The sequence below is a fragment of the Zonotrichia albicollis genome, chromosome 33 (assembly GCF_047830755.1).
Source record: "Zonotrichia albicollis isolate bZonAlb1 chromosome 33, bZonAlb1.hap1, whole genome shotgun sequence".
NCBI classification, from domain to species: Eukaryota; Metazoa; Chordata; class Aves; order Passeriformes; family Passerellidae; genus Zonotrichia; species Zonotrichia albicollis.
This window is the reverse complement of record NC_133851.1, coordinates 2,134,838-2,156,400: the sequence shown is the minus strand read 5'-3', so window position 1 is coordinate 2,156,400 and position 21,563 is coordinate 2,134,838. Positions and strand designations below refer to the sequence as shown.

General features: G+C 51.5%; 1 protein-coding gene across 4 annotated transcripts in view; it reads right to left on the bottom strand.

The window, feature by feature from the left end:
- Positions 1-21,563, bottom strand: part of LRP1 (LDL receptor related protein 1) — a 136,274-nt gene that overhangs the window by 69,907 nt on the left and 44,804 nt on the right. For all 4 annotated transcript variants that reach the window (XM_074530904.1, XM_074530906.1, XM_074530905.1 and 1 more), the window contains exons 7-8: positions 5,272-5,434; positions 1,400-1,622 (exon numbers count right to left, since the gene is read on the bottom strand). In XM_074530904.1, coding sequence (XP_074387005.1) covers positions 1,400-1,622; positions 5,272-5,434 — 386 coding nt within the window. The remainder of the gene's footprint in view (positions 1-1,399; positions 1,623-5,271; positions 5,435-21,563) is intronic.

The following is a 21,563-nucleotide window of genomic DNA, read 5'->3' as shown; positions in this document are numbered from 1 at the left end:
GGTGTACAGGTAGCAAGAGCCACAAGGGATTTAGGAATTATGACAGCCTCAAGTGATTTACGAGTTGGTGGAGTACAGGTAGTGAGAACCACAAGGGATTTGGGAGTTGTGAGAGCAATAAGGGATTCAGGAGTTGTGAGAGTCACAAGTGATTTAGGAGTTGAGGTGTACAGGTAGTTCTCAAAGACAGTCAGCCCGTACAGGTGCTCGATCTGGAAGGTATCAGGTGAGTCCATAAGGGATTTAGGAGTTGTGAGAGCCATGAGGGATTCAGGAGTTGTGAGAGGCACAAGGGACTCAGGAGTTGGTGGTGTACAGGTAGCGAGAGCCACAAGGGATTTGGGAGTTGCGAGAGCAATAAGGGATTCAGGAGTTGTGAGAGTCACAAGTGACTTAAGAGTTGTGAGAGCCACAAGGGATTTAGGAGTTGATGGTGTACAGGTAGTTCTCAAAGACAGTCAGGCCATACAGGTGTTCGATCTGGAAGGTATCAGGTGAGTCCATAAGGGATTTAGGAGTTATGAGAGCAATAAGGTATTGAAGAGTTGTGAGAGCCAGGCTCCAGGACACACAAAACCCCCAATTCCACCTGATGGTTCTTGTCCATTACTGACCATCAGTGATGGCCATCCCACCCAATAGCTCTTCTCCACCACTGACCATCAGTGATGTCCATCTCACCTGATGGCTCTCATCCATCACTGGTCATCAGTAATGGACATCCCATCTGAGGGCTCCTGTCCATCACTGGCCATCAGTGATGTCCATCCAACACAATAGCTCTTCTCCACCACTGACCATCAGTGATGGCCATCCCACCTGATGGCTCTCATCCATCACTGGCCATCAGCGATGCCCACTCCATCTGACAGCTCTTGTCCATCACTGGCCATCAGTAATGGTCATCCCACCCAATAGCTCTTCTCCACCACTGACCATCAGTGATGTCCATCCTACCCGATGGCTCTCATCCATCACTGGCCATCAGTAATGGACATCCCATCTGAGGGCTCCTGTCCATCACTGACCATCAGTGATGGTCATCATATCTGATGGCTCTCATCCATCACTGACCATCAGTGATGGTCATCCCACCCAATAGCTCTTGCCCATCACTGACCATCAGTATTGTCCATCCCACCTCATGGCTTTTGTGCATCACGGGCCCTCAGTGATGGTCATCCCACCCAACAGCTCTCGTCCGTCACTGACCATCAATGATGTCCATCCCACCCGATAGCTCTTGTCCATCACTGACCATCAGTGTGGCCTTGCCCATCAAGGCCATCCTTGGCAGGACCACGCTCAGTGCTCAGCATGTTCTTTGCTGAACCTCCAAAGTCCCAGCTGCAGACCAGCAGCACCCAAGCTTGGCTCCCTCTCCCCCAGCCCCACTCACCAGGATGCCCTGGATGATGGTGTGCCTGTTCTTGCCCTCGTAATCCACCACCTCGATGTAGTCCAGGTAGGCATCAGCCCAGTAGACCAGGCGGTTCACCAGGTCCAGGGTGATGCCGTGGGGGAAGACGATCTTGCTGTCCACCAGCTTGGTGCGGTTCTGCCCGTCCATGTCGCAGCGCTCCACCTTGGGGATCTGCCCGTAGTCGGTGAAGAACACCTTGCTGTGAGACAAGAGACAAACTCAGAGCCAGGGTGAGCCTTGGGAGGGGGAGGATTTGGATGTGTGGATGCCTCTCGGAGTCTCTGTGGTCAGAGTGACTATGAGATGCATTAGAAACTCTCTTTTCTTAGTTAAGAAGGAGTCAGAGCTCTTCTATTCTTGTTTCTTATCTATAAAATTCTATCTCTGACCCACCAAGCTCTGTCCAGCAGGTTGGGTTGAGGCACACTGGTGTTATCTTTTTATACTAAAATCTACGTGTACAATATTCAACATAACTTCCCAATACCAATCACCTACGTTAGACAGTTTGTCTCTACTCTAAACCAATCCAAAAGTGTCACCATCACAGCAGAAGATGCTCTTGGGATCTCTGCTGGTCAGAGTGACTTAGAGATGCATTAGAAAATCTCTTTTCTTAGTTGAAGAAGTCAGAACTCTTCTATTCTTGTTCTCAAGCTTGTTTATTGTTTCTTATCTATAAAATTCTTTCTCTGAACCACCAAGCTCTGTCCAGCTGGTTGGGTTGAGGCACACTGGTGTTATCTTTTTATACTCTAAATTACATTACATTATTTACAATAACTTCCCAACACCTATCACCTGTGTTAGACAGTGAGCTTCTACTCTAAACCAATCCCAAAGTGTCACCATCACAGCAGAAGATCCTCTCAGGATCTCTGTGGTCAGAGTGACTTTGAGATGCATTAAAAACTCTCTTTTCTTAGTTAAGAAGGAGTCAGAACTCTTCTATTCTTGTTTCTTATCTATAAAATTCTATCTCTGACCCACCAAGCTCTGTCCAGCAGGTTGGGTTGAGGCACACTGGTGTTATCTTTTTATACTAAAATCTACGTGTACAATATTCAACATAACTTCCCAATACCAATCACCTACGTTAGACAGTTTGTCTCTACTCTAAACCAATCCAAAAGTGTCACCATCACAGCAGAAGATGCTCTTGGGATCTCTGCTGGTCAGAGTGACTTAGAGATGCATTAGAAAATCTCTTTTCTTAGTTGAAGAAGTCAGAACTCTTCTATTCTTGTTCTCAAGCTTGTTTATTGTTTCTTATCTATAAAATTCTTTCTCTGAACCACCAAGCTCTGTCCAGCTGGTTGGGTTGAGGCACACTGGTGTTATCTTTTTATACTCTAAATTACATTACATTATTTACAATAACTTCCCAACACCTATCACCTGTGTTAGACAGTGAGCTTCTACTCTAAACCAATCCCAAAGTGCCATCATCACAGCAGAAGATCCTCTTGGGATCTCTGCTGGTCAGAGCGACTTTGAGATGCATTAAAAACTCTCTTTTCTTAGTTAAAGAAGGAGTCAGAACCCCTCTATTCTTGTTCTCAAGATTGTTTATTGTTTTTTATCTATAAAATTCTATCTCTGACCCGCCAAGCTCTGTCCAGCAGGCTGGGTTGAGGCACACTGGTGTTATCTTTTTATACTAAAATCTACGTGTACAATATTCAACATAACTTCCCAATACCAATCACCTACGTTAGACAGTTTGTCTCTACTCTAAACCAATCCCAAAGTGTCACCATCACAGCAGAAGATGCTCTTGGGATCTCTGCTGGTCAGAGTGACTTAGAGATGCGTTAGAAACTCACTTTTCTTAGTTGAAGAAGTCAGAGCTCTTCTATTCTTGTTCTCAAGCTTGTTTATTGTTTCTTATCTATAAAATTCTATCTCTGAACCACCAAGCTCTGTCCAGCTGGTTGGGTTGATGCACACTGGTGTTATCTTTTTATACTCTAAATTACATTACATTATTTACAATAACTTCCCAACACCTATCACCTGTGTTAGACAGTGAGCTTCTACTCTAAACCAATCCCAAAGTGTCACCATCACAGCAGAAGATCCTCTCGGGATCTCTGCTAGTCAGAGTGACTTTGAGATGCATTAAAAACTCTCTTTTCTTAGTTAAAGAAGGAGTCAGAACCCCTCTATTCTTGTTCTCAAGATTGTTTATTGCTTTTTATCTATAAAATTCTATCTCTGACCCACCAAGCTCTGTCCAGCTGGTTGGGTTGAGACACACTGGTGTTCTCCTTTTATACTAAAAACTATGTGTACAATATTCACCATAACTTCCCAATACCTATCACCTATGTTAGACACTGAGCTTCTACTCTAAACCAGTCTAAAAGTGCCACCATCACAGCAGGAGATGGAGGCCAAGAAGAAGAAGAAGGAGAAGAAGGACAGGACAGGACATGCCCAGATTCTTCCATCTTGCCCCCTGAACCTCCACTCTAAAAACCCCAAAAATTGATTTTTCACCCCGTGACAAACTAACTATTATTCTACTTAAACTTCCTTGACTTGTAATCCTTCATATACAGGTTGGTAATTATTTTTTCCAAAGGCACAGGGGTCTTGGGCTCTGTGCCAAGGTCTCTCAGCTCGGGCTGGAGCCCTCCAGGGCATCCAAAGGAATTTTCTGGGTTCTGACAGATGCCCTGGGGTCTGGCACTGAGTTTCTGGGACCTTCAGATGTGTTGGTGTCACTGGAAGAGTCCCACAGGCACATTTGGGATTGTGTTAAACCCAAGGAACTTAACTCAGCCACCTCTGGGGCTTGTCTGCACCAGCCCTGGAGCTCCCTCCAGGATTCTCTGAGATATTTGTTTGTTTATATGAAATACTCCTGATTTTCTGCTCAATAACACCAGCTCTTTCCACCCTGAGCCAGGAGGGAAGTGCCCATCAGCTGGCAAGGAGGGGAATTTTCCTCTTTAGTGGTTTTTCTGCCACAGCAGCTCCCAGGGGCTGGCAGCTGCCAGGGGTGCCCTGAGCTGCCCCCATGATTCAGCATCCTGGCATCCTCATCCTCAGGGCTGTGCAGGAGGCAGGGGCTGGACAGACAGACACCAGGGAGCTGCTTTGGATGTGCATGGAGCCACTCCAGCTCCCAAAAACCACTCCAGGTCCCAAAATCTGGGGCAAAGCTGTGCCCACGTCTTGGATGGACACACAGACACAAGGGAGCTGCTCTGGCTGTTCATGGAGTCACTCCAGCTCCTAAAAGCCATTCCAGGTCCCAAAAACCACTGCAGGTCCCAAAATCCGGAGCAAAGCTGTGCCCACATCTTGGATGGACACACAGACACCAGGGAGATGCTCTGGCTGTGCACGGAGACACTCCAGGTCTCAAAAACCACTCCAGGTCCCAAAAACCACTCCAGCTCCCCAAAATCTGAGGCAAAGCTGTGCCCAGGCCAGGCTGGGTGGGAAATGTCCCTGCAGGGAGGGCCCAAAAACCATTCCAGGTCCCAAAAACCACTCCAGCTCCCCAAAATCTGGGGCAAAGCTGTGCCCACGTTGTGTGGCACCGGCTGGAAGCAGCAGCTGATCCTGAGCTGGGCCAGGTGTGTCCCACAGGTCTGAGCTCCTAAAAACCACTCCAGGTCCTAAAAACCACTCCAGGTCCCAAAAACCACTCCAGCTCCTACAATCTGGAACAAAGCTGGAAGCAGAAGCTTCTCCTGAGCTGGGCCAGGTGTGTCCCACAGGATCCAGCTGCTGCCAGGCCAGGCTGGGTGACAAATGTCCCTGCAGGGAGGACTCAACAAGGCACAGGAAGGGTCCCCAGCTGTCCCCAAGGGTGCTGAACTGCCAGGACTCACCCCATGGCCGGGTCCAGCGCGATCCCCTTGGGGTTGTAGAGCTCCAGGTCCAGCAGGGTGACACAGGTGTCCCCGTTCTTGTTGCACACGAAGATCCGGTCGTCGATGTCATCCACGAAGTAGAAGTTGCCCGTGAGCCAGTCGATGGCCATCTGCTCCACATCTGGGCCAGGACAGGGAGGGAAAGGGGGGTGAGGAAGGGAGGGACAGAGCCAGGAGCCCCCCGGGTGACAAACCCCAGCATGGCCAAGGAATGAACCCATGGGAGCCATGAATGCACTGGGATCTGCACCCCTAGAAAGGACCTGCCCTGCATGGAGTGACAGGGCTCTCATGGCACCCACGGCACCCACAGGGCACCCACAGCAAACACAGCACCCACGGCACCCACAGCACGTTCAGGGCACCCACAAGGCACCCACAAGGCACCCACAGGGCACCCAGAGCAAACACAGCACCCACGGCACCCACAGGGCACCCACAGGGCACCCACAGCACGTTCAGGGCACCCACAAGGCATCCACAGGGCACCCAGAGCAAACACAGCACCCACAGCACCCAAAGGGCACCCACAGCACCCACAGGGCACCCACAAGGCACCCACAGCAAACACAGAACCCATGGCACCCACAGGGCACCCACAGCACCCCCAGGGTCACAACCACCAGCACAGCCAAGGAATGAACCCATGGGAGCCATGAATGCACTGGGAGCTGCACCCACAGCAAGGATCTGCCCTGGTCACCCTGCGTGGAGCCACAGGGCATCCAGGGCACCCAGAGCACCCATGGAACCCACAGGGCACCCAGAGCACCCACAGGGCACCCACAGCACCCATGGCAGCCCATCCTCTGCTCCCCAGGGAGAACTGCAGCCCCCAGAGAAGTCAAAAACATCACACACAACCAGGAGAGCATCCTGCAGAAACACTGGGAATTCATCCCACAGGAATACAGGGATTTCATCCCACAGAAATATTGGGAATTGATCCTGTAGGAATATTGGGAAATCATCCCAGCAGAAACACTGGGAATTCACCCTGAAGGAATATTAAGAATTCACCCTGCAGCAACACTGGGAATTCATCCCACAGGAATAATGGGAATTCACCCTGCAGAAACCCTAGGAATTCATCCTGCAGGAACACTGGGAATTCACCCTGAAGGAATATTGGGAATTTTTCCTGCAGAAACACAGGGAAGTCATCCCTCAGAAACACTGGAATTTCTCCTGCTGAAATCTTGGGAATTCATCCTGCAGGAACACTGGGAATTCATCCCACAGGAATATTTGGAATTCACCCTGCAGCAACACTGGGAATTCATCTCTCAGAAACCCCAGAAATTCACCCTGCAGAAATCCTGGGAATTCATCCTGCTGAAATCTTGGGAATTCACCCTGTAGAAACACTGGGAATTCACCCTGTAGGAACACTGGGACTTTACCCTGCAGGAATACTGGGAATTCACCCTGCAGAAGCATTGGGAATCCATCCCTCAGGAACCCCAGTGGGGCAGGGGAAGCTCGGCCAGGTGCTGCTGCTGAAGGGAGTGGGCAGCAGGGAAGGGGCTCCAGCAGCCCCACGGGTGGCACAGGTGGCACCGAGGGCAGAACCTGCTGGGCAAGGTGGGAGCAGAGCTAATCCAGAGCTGCAGGGACACCCTGGGGCTGGGGCAGGTGAGAGGCAGCACCTGGCAGGCAGCATGTGAGTATTTAATTAAACCAGTGAAAGCCAGTGAGTGTTTAATTAAACCAGTTAAATCCGATCAGCCCAACGCGCCTGAATTCCTGCCTGGCCAGGGCTCAGCTGCTCAGCCCCTCCTGAGCCTGCCGGGACAGAGGCCAGGCTGAGGGGCTGCTGCTCCCAGAGATGCCAAGGGTTTGTTTTGGAGAGCTGTCCTTTGGTTTGGTGCAGCCCCAGAACCTGCACCTCCATCAATGCAGCACCACAGTGAGAATGGACAGGGCAGAGCAGGGATGGGGCACAGCAGGGATGGGGCACAATGACCCCCCCAGCCCCAGGACCCCAAGATCAGGAGGACTCAGAGAGCCCTGGAGGAGCAGGGATGAGGAACAGGGACCCTCCAGTCCCAGCATCCTGAGGCTAAAAGGATCTGGAGAGCCCTGGAGGAGCAGGGATGGGGCAGAGCAGGGATGGGGCAGAAGGACCCAGAGTTCAGAGAGAGGCAGAGAGCTCTGGAGGAAGGAGCAGGGATGGGGTAGAGCAGCCCCCCAGCCCCAGGACCCCCAAGGTCAGCAGGATCTGGACATCCCTGGAGGAGCAGGAATGGGGCAGAGCAGTGATAGGGCAGAGCAGGGACGGGGCAGAGCAGGAATGGGGCACAGCAGGAATGGGGCACAGCAGGAATGGGGCACAATGACACCCCAGACCCAGGACCCCAAGATCAGCAGGACTCAGAGAGCCCTGGAGGAGCAGGAATTGGGCAAAGCAGCCCTGGGCAGAAGGACCCAGAGGTCAGAGGGACTCAGAGGCCTGGAGGAAGGAGCAGGGATGGGGTAGAGCAGCCCCCCAGCCCCAGCACCCCAAGGTCAGCAGGACCCAGACAGCCCTGGAAGAGCAGAGAAGGGGCACAACAACCCCCCAACCCCAGCACCTCAAGGACAGCAGGACCTGCACAGCCAAAGAAGAGTAGGGATGGGCCAGAACAGCCCCCCATCTTCAGAACCCCAAGGTCAGCAGGACCCAGACAGCCCCAAAGGATCAAGGATGGGTCAGAACAGCCCCTCATCCTCAGAACCCCAAGATCAGGAGGACTCAGAGAGCCCTGGGAGAGCAGAGATGGGGCACAGAAACCCCCCAGTCCCAGTACTCCAAGGCCAGCAGGACCTGGACACCCCAGAGGAGTAAGATTGGGGCACAATGACCCCCAAATCCCAATATCCCAAGGCCAGCAGGACCTGGGCAGCCCCAGATGAGCAAGAATGGGCCAGAACAGGCCCCCATCCTCAGGACCCCAAGATCAGGAGGACACAGAGAGCCCTGGGAGAGCAGGAATGGGGCACAATGATCCCCCATCCTCAGCACCCCAAGGCCAGCAGGACCTGGGCAGCCCCAGATGAGCAAAGATAATCCAGAACAGCCCCCCATCCTCAGGACCCCAAGGTCAGTGAGACCCAGACACCCCCAAAGGATCAAGGATGGGCCAGAACAGCCCCTCATCCTCAGGACCCCAAGGTCAGTGAGACCCAGACAGCCCTGGTGGAGCAGGGCCAGACAGCACTGAATTATTAACCAACACAGAAAAACAGGGAAAACACGAACCCAGCCAGGAGATTTTGCAATGCCCCCACCCCACCCTCGATCCCAGGGCTCTCCATCCACACAGCCGGGCTGGGATTGAGCACACAGAGAGAGTTTGGGGTGCACACACCCCAATCCCCATCCCTGAGCGAGCCAGGCCAGCTCAGCCAGCTCATTTTGTGGCCCTGGGGACAGGGATGGGGACAGGGATGGGGACAGGGATGGGGACAGGGATGGGGACATTGACCTCACCCTCCTCAGGAAGGGCGAGGCTGCGAGAGGCAGCTCGTAAAAACAAGTGGGGACAGCCCGAGCCAAGGAATGAGAATCAACCCCAAACCAAGCCTGGTGCAGGGCTCACAACGTGCCAGGGCTGGCACAGGGTTTGGGGGGGCTCCTGCTCCAACCAGGACCCCCCAGCTCCTGGAGCAAGAGGGGTTTGAGATGAAAACCACCTAAAAATGCACATTGGGGTGACAAGTTCTGCCCCTGAGACAGAGTCCTGCTGTCACCCTGCTCCCCGAACCCCCCTGTGACATGGGGAGGGGGTGGCAGGGCCATGCCAGGGTGAGAAACACTTGAGCAAAGGGATGTAAAATCAAGTGGGAACAGCCAAACCCAAGGAATCAACCCCAAACAGGGCTCCCAAAGTGCTGCCCAACGTGCCAGGGCTGGCACAGGGCTCAGGGGGCTCCTGCTCCTGGGGCAAGAGGGGTTTGGGGTGAAAACTTGGGGTGGCAGGGTCCTGAGGATGGGGGGCTGTTCTGGCGAGGAACACTTGAGCAAAGGGATGTAAAATCAAGTGGGAACAGCCAAAAACAAGGAATCAACCCCAAACAGGGCTCACAGCGTGCCAGGGCTGGCACAGGGTTTGGGGGGGCTCCTGCTCCAACCAGGACCCCCCAGCTCCTGGGGCAAGAGAGGTTTGGGATGAAAACCACCTAAAAATGCACATTGGGGTGACATTCTGCCCCTGACACAGAGTCCTGCTGTCACCAGGAGCACCCACAGCCTTTCCCTGCTCCCCAAACCCCACTGTGACATGGGGGGGTCACCCTGCAGGAACACTGGGAATGGGGAAGGGGTGGCAGGGCGGTGCTGGGGCGAGAAGCACTTGAGCAAAGGGATGTAAAATCAAGTGGGAACAGCCCAAAACAAGTAATCAACCTCAAACAAGGAGGAAACAACCTCAACCAAGCCAAGGAATCAACCCCAAACAGGGCTCACAGCATGCCAGGGCTGGCACAGGGTTTGGGGGGCTCCTGCTCCAACCAGGACCCCCCAGCTCCCTGGAGCAAGAGGGGTTTGGGATAAAAACCACCTAAAATGCACATTGGGGTACCAAAGGCCACATTCTGCCCCTGAGACAGAGTCCTACTGTCACCCTGCTCCCCAAACCCCCCTGTGACATGGGGAGGGGGTGGCAGGGCCATGCCAGGGTGAGAAACACTTGAGCAAAGGGATGTAAAATCAAGTGGGAACAGCCAAAACCAAGGAATCAACCCCAAACAGGGCTCACAGCGTGCCAGGGCTGGCACAGGGTTTGGGGGGCTCCTGCTCCAACCAGGACCCCCAGCTCCTGGAGCAAGAGGGGTTTGGGATAAAAACCACCTAAAATGCACATTGGGGTACCAAAGGCCAAGACAGAGCTCTGCTGTCACCAGCAGCACCCCCAAACCCCGCTGTGACGTGGGGAGGGGGTGGCAGGGCCCTGCTGGGGCGAGGAACGCTCGAGCAAAGGGATGTGCAAGAATTCCCCAAAAAAAGCAGAGCTTGGCGGGCGCCTGCGTGGCTGAGTCACAGTCACAGGACCAGGGGAGAGATCCAAGCAGGGGCGGATGGGGAGCGTTGGCAGAACGGCTCAGGGGGCCTCAGCACGGCTCTGAACCCCAAATTCTGCTCTTGGAGGGGTCCAACCCATCCCAGAGCCCCTTTCCCACCTCTCCCTCCGAGGTGGGGCTGAGTCCAGCCCAACATTTAAAGAGGAAAACACCCAAAACAAGGCACAGAATTGCAGCCCCACATCCCCCTCATATTCATGCAGGGGAAAAGAGGGTCCTGGTGCAGCTGGGGGCGTCCAGATGGGCCCAATCCCAATGCTCAAAGGGGACAAAAGCCAAAACAAGGCACAGAATTGCAGCCCCATGTTCCCCTCATACCCATCCAGGGGAAAAGAGGGTCCTGGTCCAGCTGGGGGGCTCCAAATGAGCCCCAGCCCAATATTTAAAGAGGAAAAAAAGCCAAAACACGGCACAGAACTGCAGCCCCACACTCCCCTCACACCCATCCTGCCCCAATCCAGGCCTTGGCCCAGCTGGGGGGCTCCAGATGAGCCTCAGCCCAATATTTAAAGAGAAAAAAAGCCCAAACAAGGCACAGAATTGCAGCCCCACATCCCCCTCATATTCATACAGGGGAAAGGAGGGTCCTGGTCCAGCTGGGGGCGTCCAGATGAGCCCAATCCCAATGCTCAAAGGGGAAAAAAGCCAAAACAAGGCACAGAATTGCAGCCCCATATTCCCCTCATACCCATCCAGGGGAAAAGAGGGTCCTGGTCCAGCTGAGGGTGTCCAGATGAGCCCCAGTCAAACACTTAAAGAGGAAAAACACCCAAAACAAGGCACAGAATTCCACGTTTTCCCTCACAGAATTCCCTGCCCCAATCCAGGGGAAAAGAAGGTCCTGGTCCAGCTGGGGGCGTCCAGATGAGCCCAATCCCAATGTTCAAAGGGGAAAAAAGCCAAAGCAAGGCACAGAACTGCAGCCCCATATTCCCCTCATACCCATCCAGGGGAAAAGAGGGTCCTGGTGCAGCTGGGGGGCTCCAGATGAGCCCCAGCCCAACACTCAAACACCCAAAACAAGGCACAGAATTGCAGCCCCACACTCCCCTCACACCCATCCTGCCCCAACCCAGGCCCTGGTCCAGCTGGGGGGCTCCAGATGAGCCCCAGCCCAATATTTAAAGAGGAAAATACCCAAAACAAGGCACAGAATTGCAGCCCCACATCCCCCTCATATTCACGCAAGGGAAAGGAGGGTCCTGGTCCAGCTGGGGGGCTCCAGATGAGCCCAATCCCAACACTCAAAGAGGAAAAAAGCCAAAACAAGGCACAGAATTGCAGCCCCATGTTCCCCTCACAGAATTCCCTGTCCCAATCCAGGGGAAAAGAAGGTCCTGGTCCAGCTGAGGGTGTCCAGATGAGCCCAATCCCAATGTTCAAAGGGGAAAAAAGCCAAAGCAAGGCACAGAATTCCAGTCCCACATGCCCCTCATACCCATCCAGGGGAAAAGAGGGTCCTGGTGCAGCTGGGGGGCTCCAGATGAGCCCCAGCCCAATATTTAAAGAGGAAAATACCCAAAACAAGGCACAGAATTGCAGCCCCACATTTCCCCTCACACCCATCCTGCCCCAATCCAGGTCCTGGTGTAGCTGGGGGTGTCCAGATGAGCCCCAGCCCAATATTTAAAGAGGAAAATACCCAAAACAAGGCACAGAATTGCAGCCCCACATTTCCCCTCACACCCATCCTGCCCCAAGCCAGGCCCTGGTGCAGCTGGGAGGCTCCAGATGAGCCCCAGCCCAATATTTAAAGAGGAAAATACCCAAAACAAGGCACAGAATTGCAGCCCCACATTTCCCCTCACACCCATCCTGCCCCAGTCCAGGCCCTGGTGCAGCTGGGGGGCTCCAGATGAGCCCCAGCTCCAAGCAGGGCAGCACAGGGCTGAGGGTGATGCAAGCACTTGCTCCTCTCCCAGGCTTTATTTTTGCAGCTGGAAAGCATTACCCTCCTCAAAGGCTTTTGTTTTCCATCTCTCCCTGCTCACCATCCTCCCCTCTCCTTCGCAGGAATCACTTTTTATTTTTATTTTTTATTATACCACTGTTGTTATTTTCATTATTATTACAATTATTATTATTATTTTCAGCCTCTTTCTTGTAGCCTCAGCTAAACCTGGATTTCCTCTCGAACTTCTGCTGGGAGCTAATTTAGAAAACAGCTATTTTTAACCCCTGGCATTGGCCTGCAGACACTTTAACCTCCCTCCTTCTCAAGTTTTGGAGAGGGGGGGACTCTCCCTCTGTGTCCCCCTTCAAGAATGGATGCCCAGGGATGGTGCCACGACCACCCATGGCCATAAAAACACCTTTGAACCCATCTGAGGGGAGCAGCAGGGCCCACCCTGTCCCCTGGAGGGGTCATAGATGATTTCCAGAGAATCCCACCACCCCCTTCCCTCCCAAAACCCCCTTTGGGTGCCTCTCCCCCCGCCAAAAAAAATTCCCAGTTTGGAACAAATCCCTCTCCTTGCTCAACCCCGGCGATTGCGACACGAGCCGAGCTCATTTCCCAAGATTTATTTATTTGGGAGCCTTTGGAAAGGAGCTGGTGGGGGCAGAGAGCAGGGAAATTTCAGCTTTTTCAGCTTTCCAAGGCTCTTCCTGGGACAGGCAGCCAAAAAACCCTCACAGGGACGGGGATGGGGTCCAGGCCAGCAGCCCCATTTAGGAGAGGGGGAGGATGGAGGATGAGGGAACTTCATTAAAATTGCTCAACACGGGCGGGTTGGCGACTTCAGGAAACCCCAAAAGCCACGCTCACAGATGTTTCCTGGTTTCACACCCTCCAGGGCCTGAGTGAGCCCCACTGAGCTGTTCCTGAGGTCCCTGCCACAAAACCCTGTCACACTGGGCTGGGATTTTCCCCTTTCACAGAATCTCAGACTGGTTTGGGTCAAAAGATCATCTCAGTCCCGCTTGAGACACCTTCCACTATCCCAGGTTGCTCCAAGGTTGGCATTGCACACTTCCAGGGATCCAGAGGCATCCCCACCCTCACAGAGAGGAATTTCTTCCCCAAAATCTCCAAAATTTCTTCCCAAAATCTGCAAAATTTCACCTAAACCCACTCTGCTGTCAGTGGGAAGCCATTCCCTGTGTCCTGTCACTCCAAGCCCTTGTCCCCAGCTCTCCCGGAGCCTCTTCAGGCCCTGGAAGAAGCTCTGAGCTATCCCTGGAGCCTTTTCAGCTCCAGACCTTCTGGAACCTCCTTCTCCAGCTCTCCTGGAGCCTCTTCAGGCACTGGAAAAAGCTCTGAGCTCTCCCTGGACCCTTTTAAGCTCCAGATCTTCTGGATCCTCCCTCTCCAGCTTTTCTGGAGCCTTTTCGGTGCTGGAAGAAGCTCTGAGTTTTCCCTGGACCCTTATCAGCTCCAGCTCTCCTGAAGCCTCTTCAGGTACAAGAAGAAGCCCTGAACCTTCCTTGGAGCCTTCTCAGCTCCAAATCTTCTGAATCCTCTTTCTCCAGCTTTTCTGGAGCCTCTTCAGGCATTGGAAGAAGCCCTGAACTTTTCCTGGACCCTTTTAAGCTCCAGATCTTCTGAATCCTCTTTCTCCAGCTTTTCTGGAGCCTCTTCAGGTACAAGAAGAAGCCCTGAACCTTCCCTGGAGCCTTCTCAGCTCCAGATCTTCTGTATCCTCTCTCTCCAGCTCTCCTGAAGCTTCTTCAAGCACTGGAAGAAGCCCTGAACTTTCCCTGGACCCTTCTAAGCTCCAGCTCTTCTGGAGCCTCTTTAGGCACTGGAAGAAGCTCCAAGTTTTCCCTGGACCCTTCTAAGCTCCAGATCTTCTGGATCCTCTCTCTCCAGCTCTCCTGAAGCCTCTTCAAGCACTGGAAGAAGCCCTGAACTTTCTCTGGAGCCTTCTCAGCTCCAGATCTTCTGGAACCTCCTTCTCCAGCTCTCCTGGAGCCTTTTCAGGTGCTGGAAGAAGCTCTGAGCTGTCCCTGGTGCCTTCTCAGCTCCAGATCTTCTGGATCCTCCCTCTCCAGCTCTCCTGGAACCTCTTCAAGCACTGGAAGAAGCTTTGAGCTCTCCCTGGACCCTTTTAAGCTCCAGATCTTCTGAATCCTCTTTCTCCAGCTTTTCTGGAGCCTCTTCAAGCACTGGAAGAAGCTCCGAGTTTTCCTGGGACCCTTTTAAGCTCCAGATCTTTTGAATCCTCTCTCTCCAGCTCTCCTGAAGCCTCTTCAAGCACTGGAAGAAGCCCTGAACTTTTCCTGCACCCTTCTAAGCTCCAAATCTTCTGGAGTCTCCTTCTCCAGCTTTTCTGGAGCCTCTTCAAGCACTGGAAGAAGCTTTGAGCTCTCCCTGGACCCTTTTAAGCTCCAGATCTTCTGGATCCTCTCTCTCCAGCTCTCCTGAAGCTTCTTCAAGCACTGGAAGAAGCCCTGAACTTTCCCTGGAGCCTTCTCACCCCCAGCTCTTCTGGAACCTCCTTCTCCAGCTTTTCTGGAGCCTCTTCAGGTACAAGAAGAAGCCCTGAACCTTCCCTGGACCCTTCTCAGCTCCAGATCTTCTGGAGTCTCCTTCTCCAGCTTTTCTGGAGCCTCTTCAGGCACTGGAAGAAGCTTTGAGCTCTCCCTGGACCCTTCTAAGCTCCAGATCTTCTGAATGCTCCCTCTCCAGCTCTCCTGGAACCTCTTCAAGCACTGGAAGAAGCTTTGAGCTCTCCCTGGACCCTTTTAAGCTCCAGCTTTTCTGGAGCCTCTTCAGGTACTGGAAGAGGCTCTGAGCCTTCCCCGGACCCTTCTCACCCCCATCTCTCCCAGCCTGGCTCCAACCCTCCAACCCTGATCTCCTCCTTCCTCTGGGATCCCAGAGCTCCAGGTGGGACAATCCCACCCAAAGATCTCCTTGAAACAATTCCCACATTTCCCACTGGAGCTGCAGCCCCAAATTCTCCCTCCCTCAACTGGATTTACCCCACTCCCAGCGAGGCACTGCAGGGCTGTGGGTTTGGGTTTGGTTTTTTTTGTTTTTTTGGGGAAGGAGCTTTGCTGAGCCAGCAAATAACTTTGCTCTGCATGAATCAGTCGCTGTGCAGTCTGCAAACACATCAATTGTGGCCTGACAGGAGGAGGAAGGAAACACACACAAAATCTTCCCTCGGATTAAACCCAGGGATTTCGACAGTCCTCAAACAGCTGCGAGGGGGATGAAGGCACCCAGCAGCTCCTCCAGGCTGAGCAAGGAAAAGGAGAAACCTCCTGTACCCACAGAGGTTCAAAAAGCTCAGGAAAGAATCAAAACAGCAAAATTTCCCTGAATTTTGGAATCCCTGAGGTGGAAAAACCCTCCAGGACCATCGAGTCCAAGCTGTGACCAATCCCTGAGTGCCACATCCAGATGTTCCTCAGACACCTCCAGGGATGGGCACTCCACCACCTCCCTCTCAATGCCTTCCCATGAAGAAATTCCTCCTGAAACGTGTGGATGTGGCACTTGGGGACACATTTTAGTGACAATCTGGCAGCTCTGGGTTAATGGTTGGACTCGAGGGTCTCAGAGGGCTTTCCAACTTTTCAATCTCTGAATTCCAGAGTCCCTGAGGTTGGAAAAACCCTCCAGGACCATCAGGGACACAAACAGCTGTGAGGGGGATGAAGCCACCCAGCAGCTCCTCCAGGCTGAGCAAGGAAAAGGAGAAACCTCCTGTACCCATAGAAGTTCAACAAGCTCAGGAAAAAATCAAAACAGCAAAATTTCCCTGAATTTTGGAATCCCTGAGGTGGAAAAATCCTCCAGGACCATCGAGTCCATCCCTGAGTGCCACATCCAGATGTTCCTCAAACACCTCCAGGGATGGGCATCCTCCCTAAGAACCCCTCCCAATGCCTGACAACCCTTTCCATGAAGAAATTCCAACCCTTTCCATGAAGAAATTCCTCCTGAAATGCGTGGATGTGGCACTTGGGGACACATTTTGGTGATGACCTGGCAGGGCTGGGTTGATGGGTCTTAAAGGGCTTTTCCAGCCTCAATAATTCCATGAATCTAAGTCTGGGAGAAACTTGAAGCAGCCAGAAACATCATGGATGTGGCACTTGGGGACACAGCTCAGCAATGACCTGGCAGCTCTGGGTTAATGGTTGGACTCGAGGGTCTCAGAGGGTTTTCCAACTTTTCAATCTCTGAATTCCAGAGTCCCTGAGGTTGGAAAAACCCTCCAGGACCATCAGGGACACAAACAGCTGCGAGGGGGATGAAGGCACCCAGCAGCTCCTCCAGGCTGAGCAAGGAAAAGGAGAAACCTCCCTGTACCCACAGAGGTTCAAAAAGCTCAGGAAAAATACAAAACAGCAAAATTTCCCTGAATTTTGGAATCCCTGAGGTGGAAAAACCCTCCAGGACCATCGAGTCCATCCCTGAGTGCCACATCCAGATGTTCCTCAGACACCTCCAGGGATGGGCACCCTCCCTAAGAACCCCTCCCAATGCCTGACAACCCTTTCCATGAAGAAATTCCAACTCTTTCCATGAAGAAATTCCTCCTGAAATGCGTGGATGTGGCACTTGGGGACACATTTTGGTGATGACCTGGCAGTGCTGGGTTAATGGTTGGACTCGAGGGTCTTAGAGGGTTTTCCAACTTTAATAATTCCATGATTCCAAGCCTGGGAGAAATTCCACTTCCATGCTGTTCCTCAAGGGAGCATTTCCAGGAGAGCAGGACATCAGAAGCAGCCAAAAACATCCCTGGGCACTGACACCAAATCCTTGTTCCCATTCTGCTCAGGAGCATTTTCCCCCTTGGCCCAGCACAAGGGACAGAGAATAGAGATGGAGTGTTTAAAGCCAACATCTGACTTTAAATAAAGAATAATAAAGAAATAAAGAGAAATAAAGAGAAATAAAGAGAAATAAAGAATAAATAAAGAAAGAATAAATGAAGAATATTAAAGTCCTATAAACAGCTGGTTCTTGCTTCCCCGGGGTCAACCAGCCTTGAAACAAACGGAAAATATTTAAATAACGAATAATAAATAAGGAATAATAAAGAAACAATGAATAAAAAAATAACGAATAATAAAAAAATAAAGAATAATAAAGAAATAAAGAATATTAAAGTTCTATAAACAGCTGGTTCTTGCTTCCCCAGGGTCAACCAGCCTTGACACAAAAAAATAATGTTTAAATAATGAATAAGAATAATGAATAATAAATAATAATGAATAATAAAGACATAACGAATAATAAAGAATAAATAACGAATTATAAAAAAATAAAGAATAATAAAGAAATAAAAAAATAAAGAAAGAATATTAAAGTCCTATAAACAGCTGGTTCTTGCTTCCCCAGGGTCAACCAGCCTTGACACAAAAGAATAAAATTTAAATAACGAATAAGAATAACGAATAATAAATAATGAATAATAATGAATAATAAAGAATAAATAACGAATACTAAAGAATAAATAACAAATAATATAAAAGAATAATAAAGAAATAAAAAATAAAGAAAGAATATTTAACTCCTATAAACAGCTGGTTCTTGCTTCCCCAGGGTCAACCAGCCTTGACACAAACGAATAAAATTTAAATAACGAATAAGAATAACGAATAATAAATAATAAATAATAAATAATAAATAATAATGAATAATAAAGAAATAACGAATAATAAAGAATAAATAATGAATAATAAAGAATAAATAACAAATAATAAAAAAAGAATAATAAAGAAATAAAAAATAAGGAAAGAATATTCAAGTCCTATAAACAGCTGGTTCTTGCTTCCCCAGGGTCAACCAGCCTTGACACAAACGAATGATATTTAAATAACGAATAATAAAAAAATAACGAATCATAAAGAATAAATAATGAATTATAAAAAAATAAAGAATAATAAAGAAATAAAAAATAAAGAAAGAATATTCAAGTCCTATAAACAGCTGGTTCTTGCTTCCCCAGGGTCAACCAGCCTTGACACAAGCGAATAATATTTAAATAACGAATAATAAAGAAATAAAGAATAAATAATGAATTATAAAAAAATAAAGAATAATAAAGAAATAAAGAATAAAGAAAGAATATTCAAGTCCTATAAACAGCTGGTTCTTGCTTCCCCAGGGTCAACCAGCCTTGACACAAACGAATAATATTTAAATAACGAATAATAAAGAAATAATGAATAATAAAAAATAAATAATGAATTATAAAAAAATAAAGAATAATAAAGAAATAAAGAATAAAGAAAGAATATTCAAGTCCTATAAACAGCTGGTTCTTGCTTCCCCAGGGTCAGCCAGCCTTGACACAAACCATGGAATCCATGGTTCCCGTCCACACCACATCCCACGGAGAGCAGCAAACACCACGTCCCCTGCTCTGGGCACAAAGGGCAAGCAGGAACTGTGGCCAAATTGCCACCCAGCAAGAAAAGAAGCCTGGGAGGGCTGGGGGGTGGCCCCAAGAGCCCCCCCAGGCGCTCAGGGCACGCGGCCTGGAAGGAAAAACATCTTGGAAAAGTCGCCGAATATTTCGGCTCTGAAACGCCGGCGGAGGCTCGTCAGGAATGCAATCCCCAGGGCTGCTGAAATCCATCGGTTTCCTACTTTCCTTTTTTTTTTTTTTTTATAGGGAATGATCCGTTTGATACATTTACATAATGCCATAATCTGGAGGAATTTCTGTCTCTCTTTTTCCCCCCTCCACAGACATCCTCTCCCTGGGAGAACAAACCCGTCTCTGTGACCGGCCTGGATAAACACTGCTCCTGGGGACAATTTTCCTTAATTAGAAGTATGTTAACAGGACGAGCACAAAGACAAACTCCCGCCCCCGAGGGCGCCGGACGGACGGACGGACGGACACCCAGAGGGTCCCCCCTTTGCTCCCAGGAACAGCCAAGTCCTTGTGCAGGGCAGGAAGGAGGAGAGGCTGCCACCAGCACCACCACAGCCGTCACGTCAGCCTGGTTGCCTCAGCAAAGCAGGCTCAAAAATAAATAAATTCACCCCCCTCCCTTTCTGCTGGGATGTTTCTGCGCGAGGAGGAACCGCTGGGTGGAAGCTGGTGGAGCTGGGCCAGGATGTCTGAGTCGGTGCTGTGATGGAGGCCTGGGGCTGTGCGAGAGCTCACGCCCGACCTGAGCCAGCCAAATGTGCCCCAGGGGTGACAGAGCCCCCTCAGAGGGACATCCCAGCCTTGGGGACAGGCTGGAGCACTGCCCTGCTCCACAGGTCCATGGGCTGGCTGTTCCCCGCTGAAGGGGAACCAAGGCATCACCAGAACATCTCCAGCACCTCTCTGACACCATCTCTGCTCCCCAAGGTGGTGACACAGCCCCGTCAGAGGGACATCCCAGCCTTGGGGACAGGCTGGAGCAATGCCCTGCTCCAGAGGTCCATGGGCTGTCTGTTCCCCGCTGAAGGGGAACCAAGGGACCACCAGAACATCTCCAGCACCTCTCTGACACCATCTCCAGCTCCTCAGGGGTGACACAGCCCCCTCAGAGGGACATGCCAGCCTTGGGGACAGGATGGAGCAATGCCCTGCTTCATAGGTCTATGGGCTGTCTGTTCCCCGCTGAAGGGGAACCAAGGGATCACCAGAACCTCTCCAGCCCCTCAGTGACACCACCTGCAGCTCCCCAGGGTGAGGACACCCCAAAATTGCCTCGTCTTCTCTATTCTGGTGCAGCACCATGGCTGTATCTGAAGAGGAACCATGTTCAAGGGTTCACCAGAACATCTCCAGCACCTCTTTGACACCATCTCTGCTCCCCAGGGTGGTGACAGAGCCCCCTCAGAGGGACATCCCAGCCTTGGGGACAGGCTGGAGCACTGCCCTGCTCCAGGGAGCACTTGGACACCCAGTCCATGGGCTGTCTGTGCCTTGGAACCCCAGTGCAGCACCACTGAAGGGGAACCAAGGCATCACCAGAACCTCTCCAGTCCCTCTCTGACACCATCTCTGCTCTTCAAAATGGGGACACCCCAAAATTGCCTCCTCTTCTCTATTCTGGTGCAGCACCGTGGCTGTATCTGAAGGGGAACCCTGTCCAAGGGATCACCAGGACATCTCCAGCACCTCTCTGACACCATCTCCAGCTCTCCAGGGTAGGGACACCCCAAACTTCCCTCCTCTTCAGATCATGTTCTGCTCCATGCAGCACCATGGCTGTATCTGAAGGAGAACCATGTCCAAGCAGTCACTGGCACCATCTCCAGCTCCACAGGGTGAGAACACCCCAAAATTGCCTCCTCTTCAGGCCATGTTCTGCTCCATGGCTGCATCTCCCATGTCCAAGCATTCACTGACACCATCTCTGCTCCCCAAGGTGGTGACAGAGCCCCCTCAGAGGGACATCCCAGCCTTGGGGACAGCATGGAGCACTGCCCTGCTCCAGGGAGCACTGGGACACCCAGTCCATGGGCTGTCTGTGCCTTGGAACCCCACTGAAGGGGAACCATGGGATCACCAGAACCTCTCCAGTCCCTCAGTGACACCACCTGCAGCTCCCCAGGGTGAGGACACCCCAAAATTGCCTCCTCTTCTCTATTCTGGTGCAGCACCATGGCTGTATCTGAAGGGGAACCATGTTCAAGGGTTCACCAGAACATCTCCAGCACTTCAGTGACACCATCTCCTGAGTGGCAACACCCCAAAATTGCCTCCTCTTCAGGCTGTGCTCTGCTCCATGCAGCACCATGGCTGTATCTGCAGGGGAACCATGTCCAAGGGATCACCAGAACCTCCCCAACCCCTCTCTGACACCATCTCTGCTCCCCAAAATGGGGACACCCCAAAATTGCCTCCTCTTCAGGCCATGTTCTGCTCCATGGCTGCATCTCCCATGTTCAAGGCATCACCAGAACCTCTCCAGCACTTCAGTGACACCATCTCCTGAGTGGGAACACCCCAAAATTGCCTCCTCTTCTCTATTCTGGTGCAGCACCGTGGCTGTATCTGCAGGGGAATCATGTCCAAGGGATCACCAGAAACCTCTCCAGCTCCTCACTGACACCATCTCTGCTCCCCAAAATGGGGACACCCCAAAATTGCCTCTTCTTCAGGCCATGTTCTGCTCCATGGCTGCATCTCCCATGTCCAAGGGACCACCAGAACCTCTCCAGCCCCTCTCTGACACCATCTCTGCTCCCCAAAATGGGGACACCCCAAACTTTCCCCTCCTCCCCATGTCCTGGCTCAACCCCACAGCATCCCCGCAGAGCCTGGCTGAGG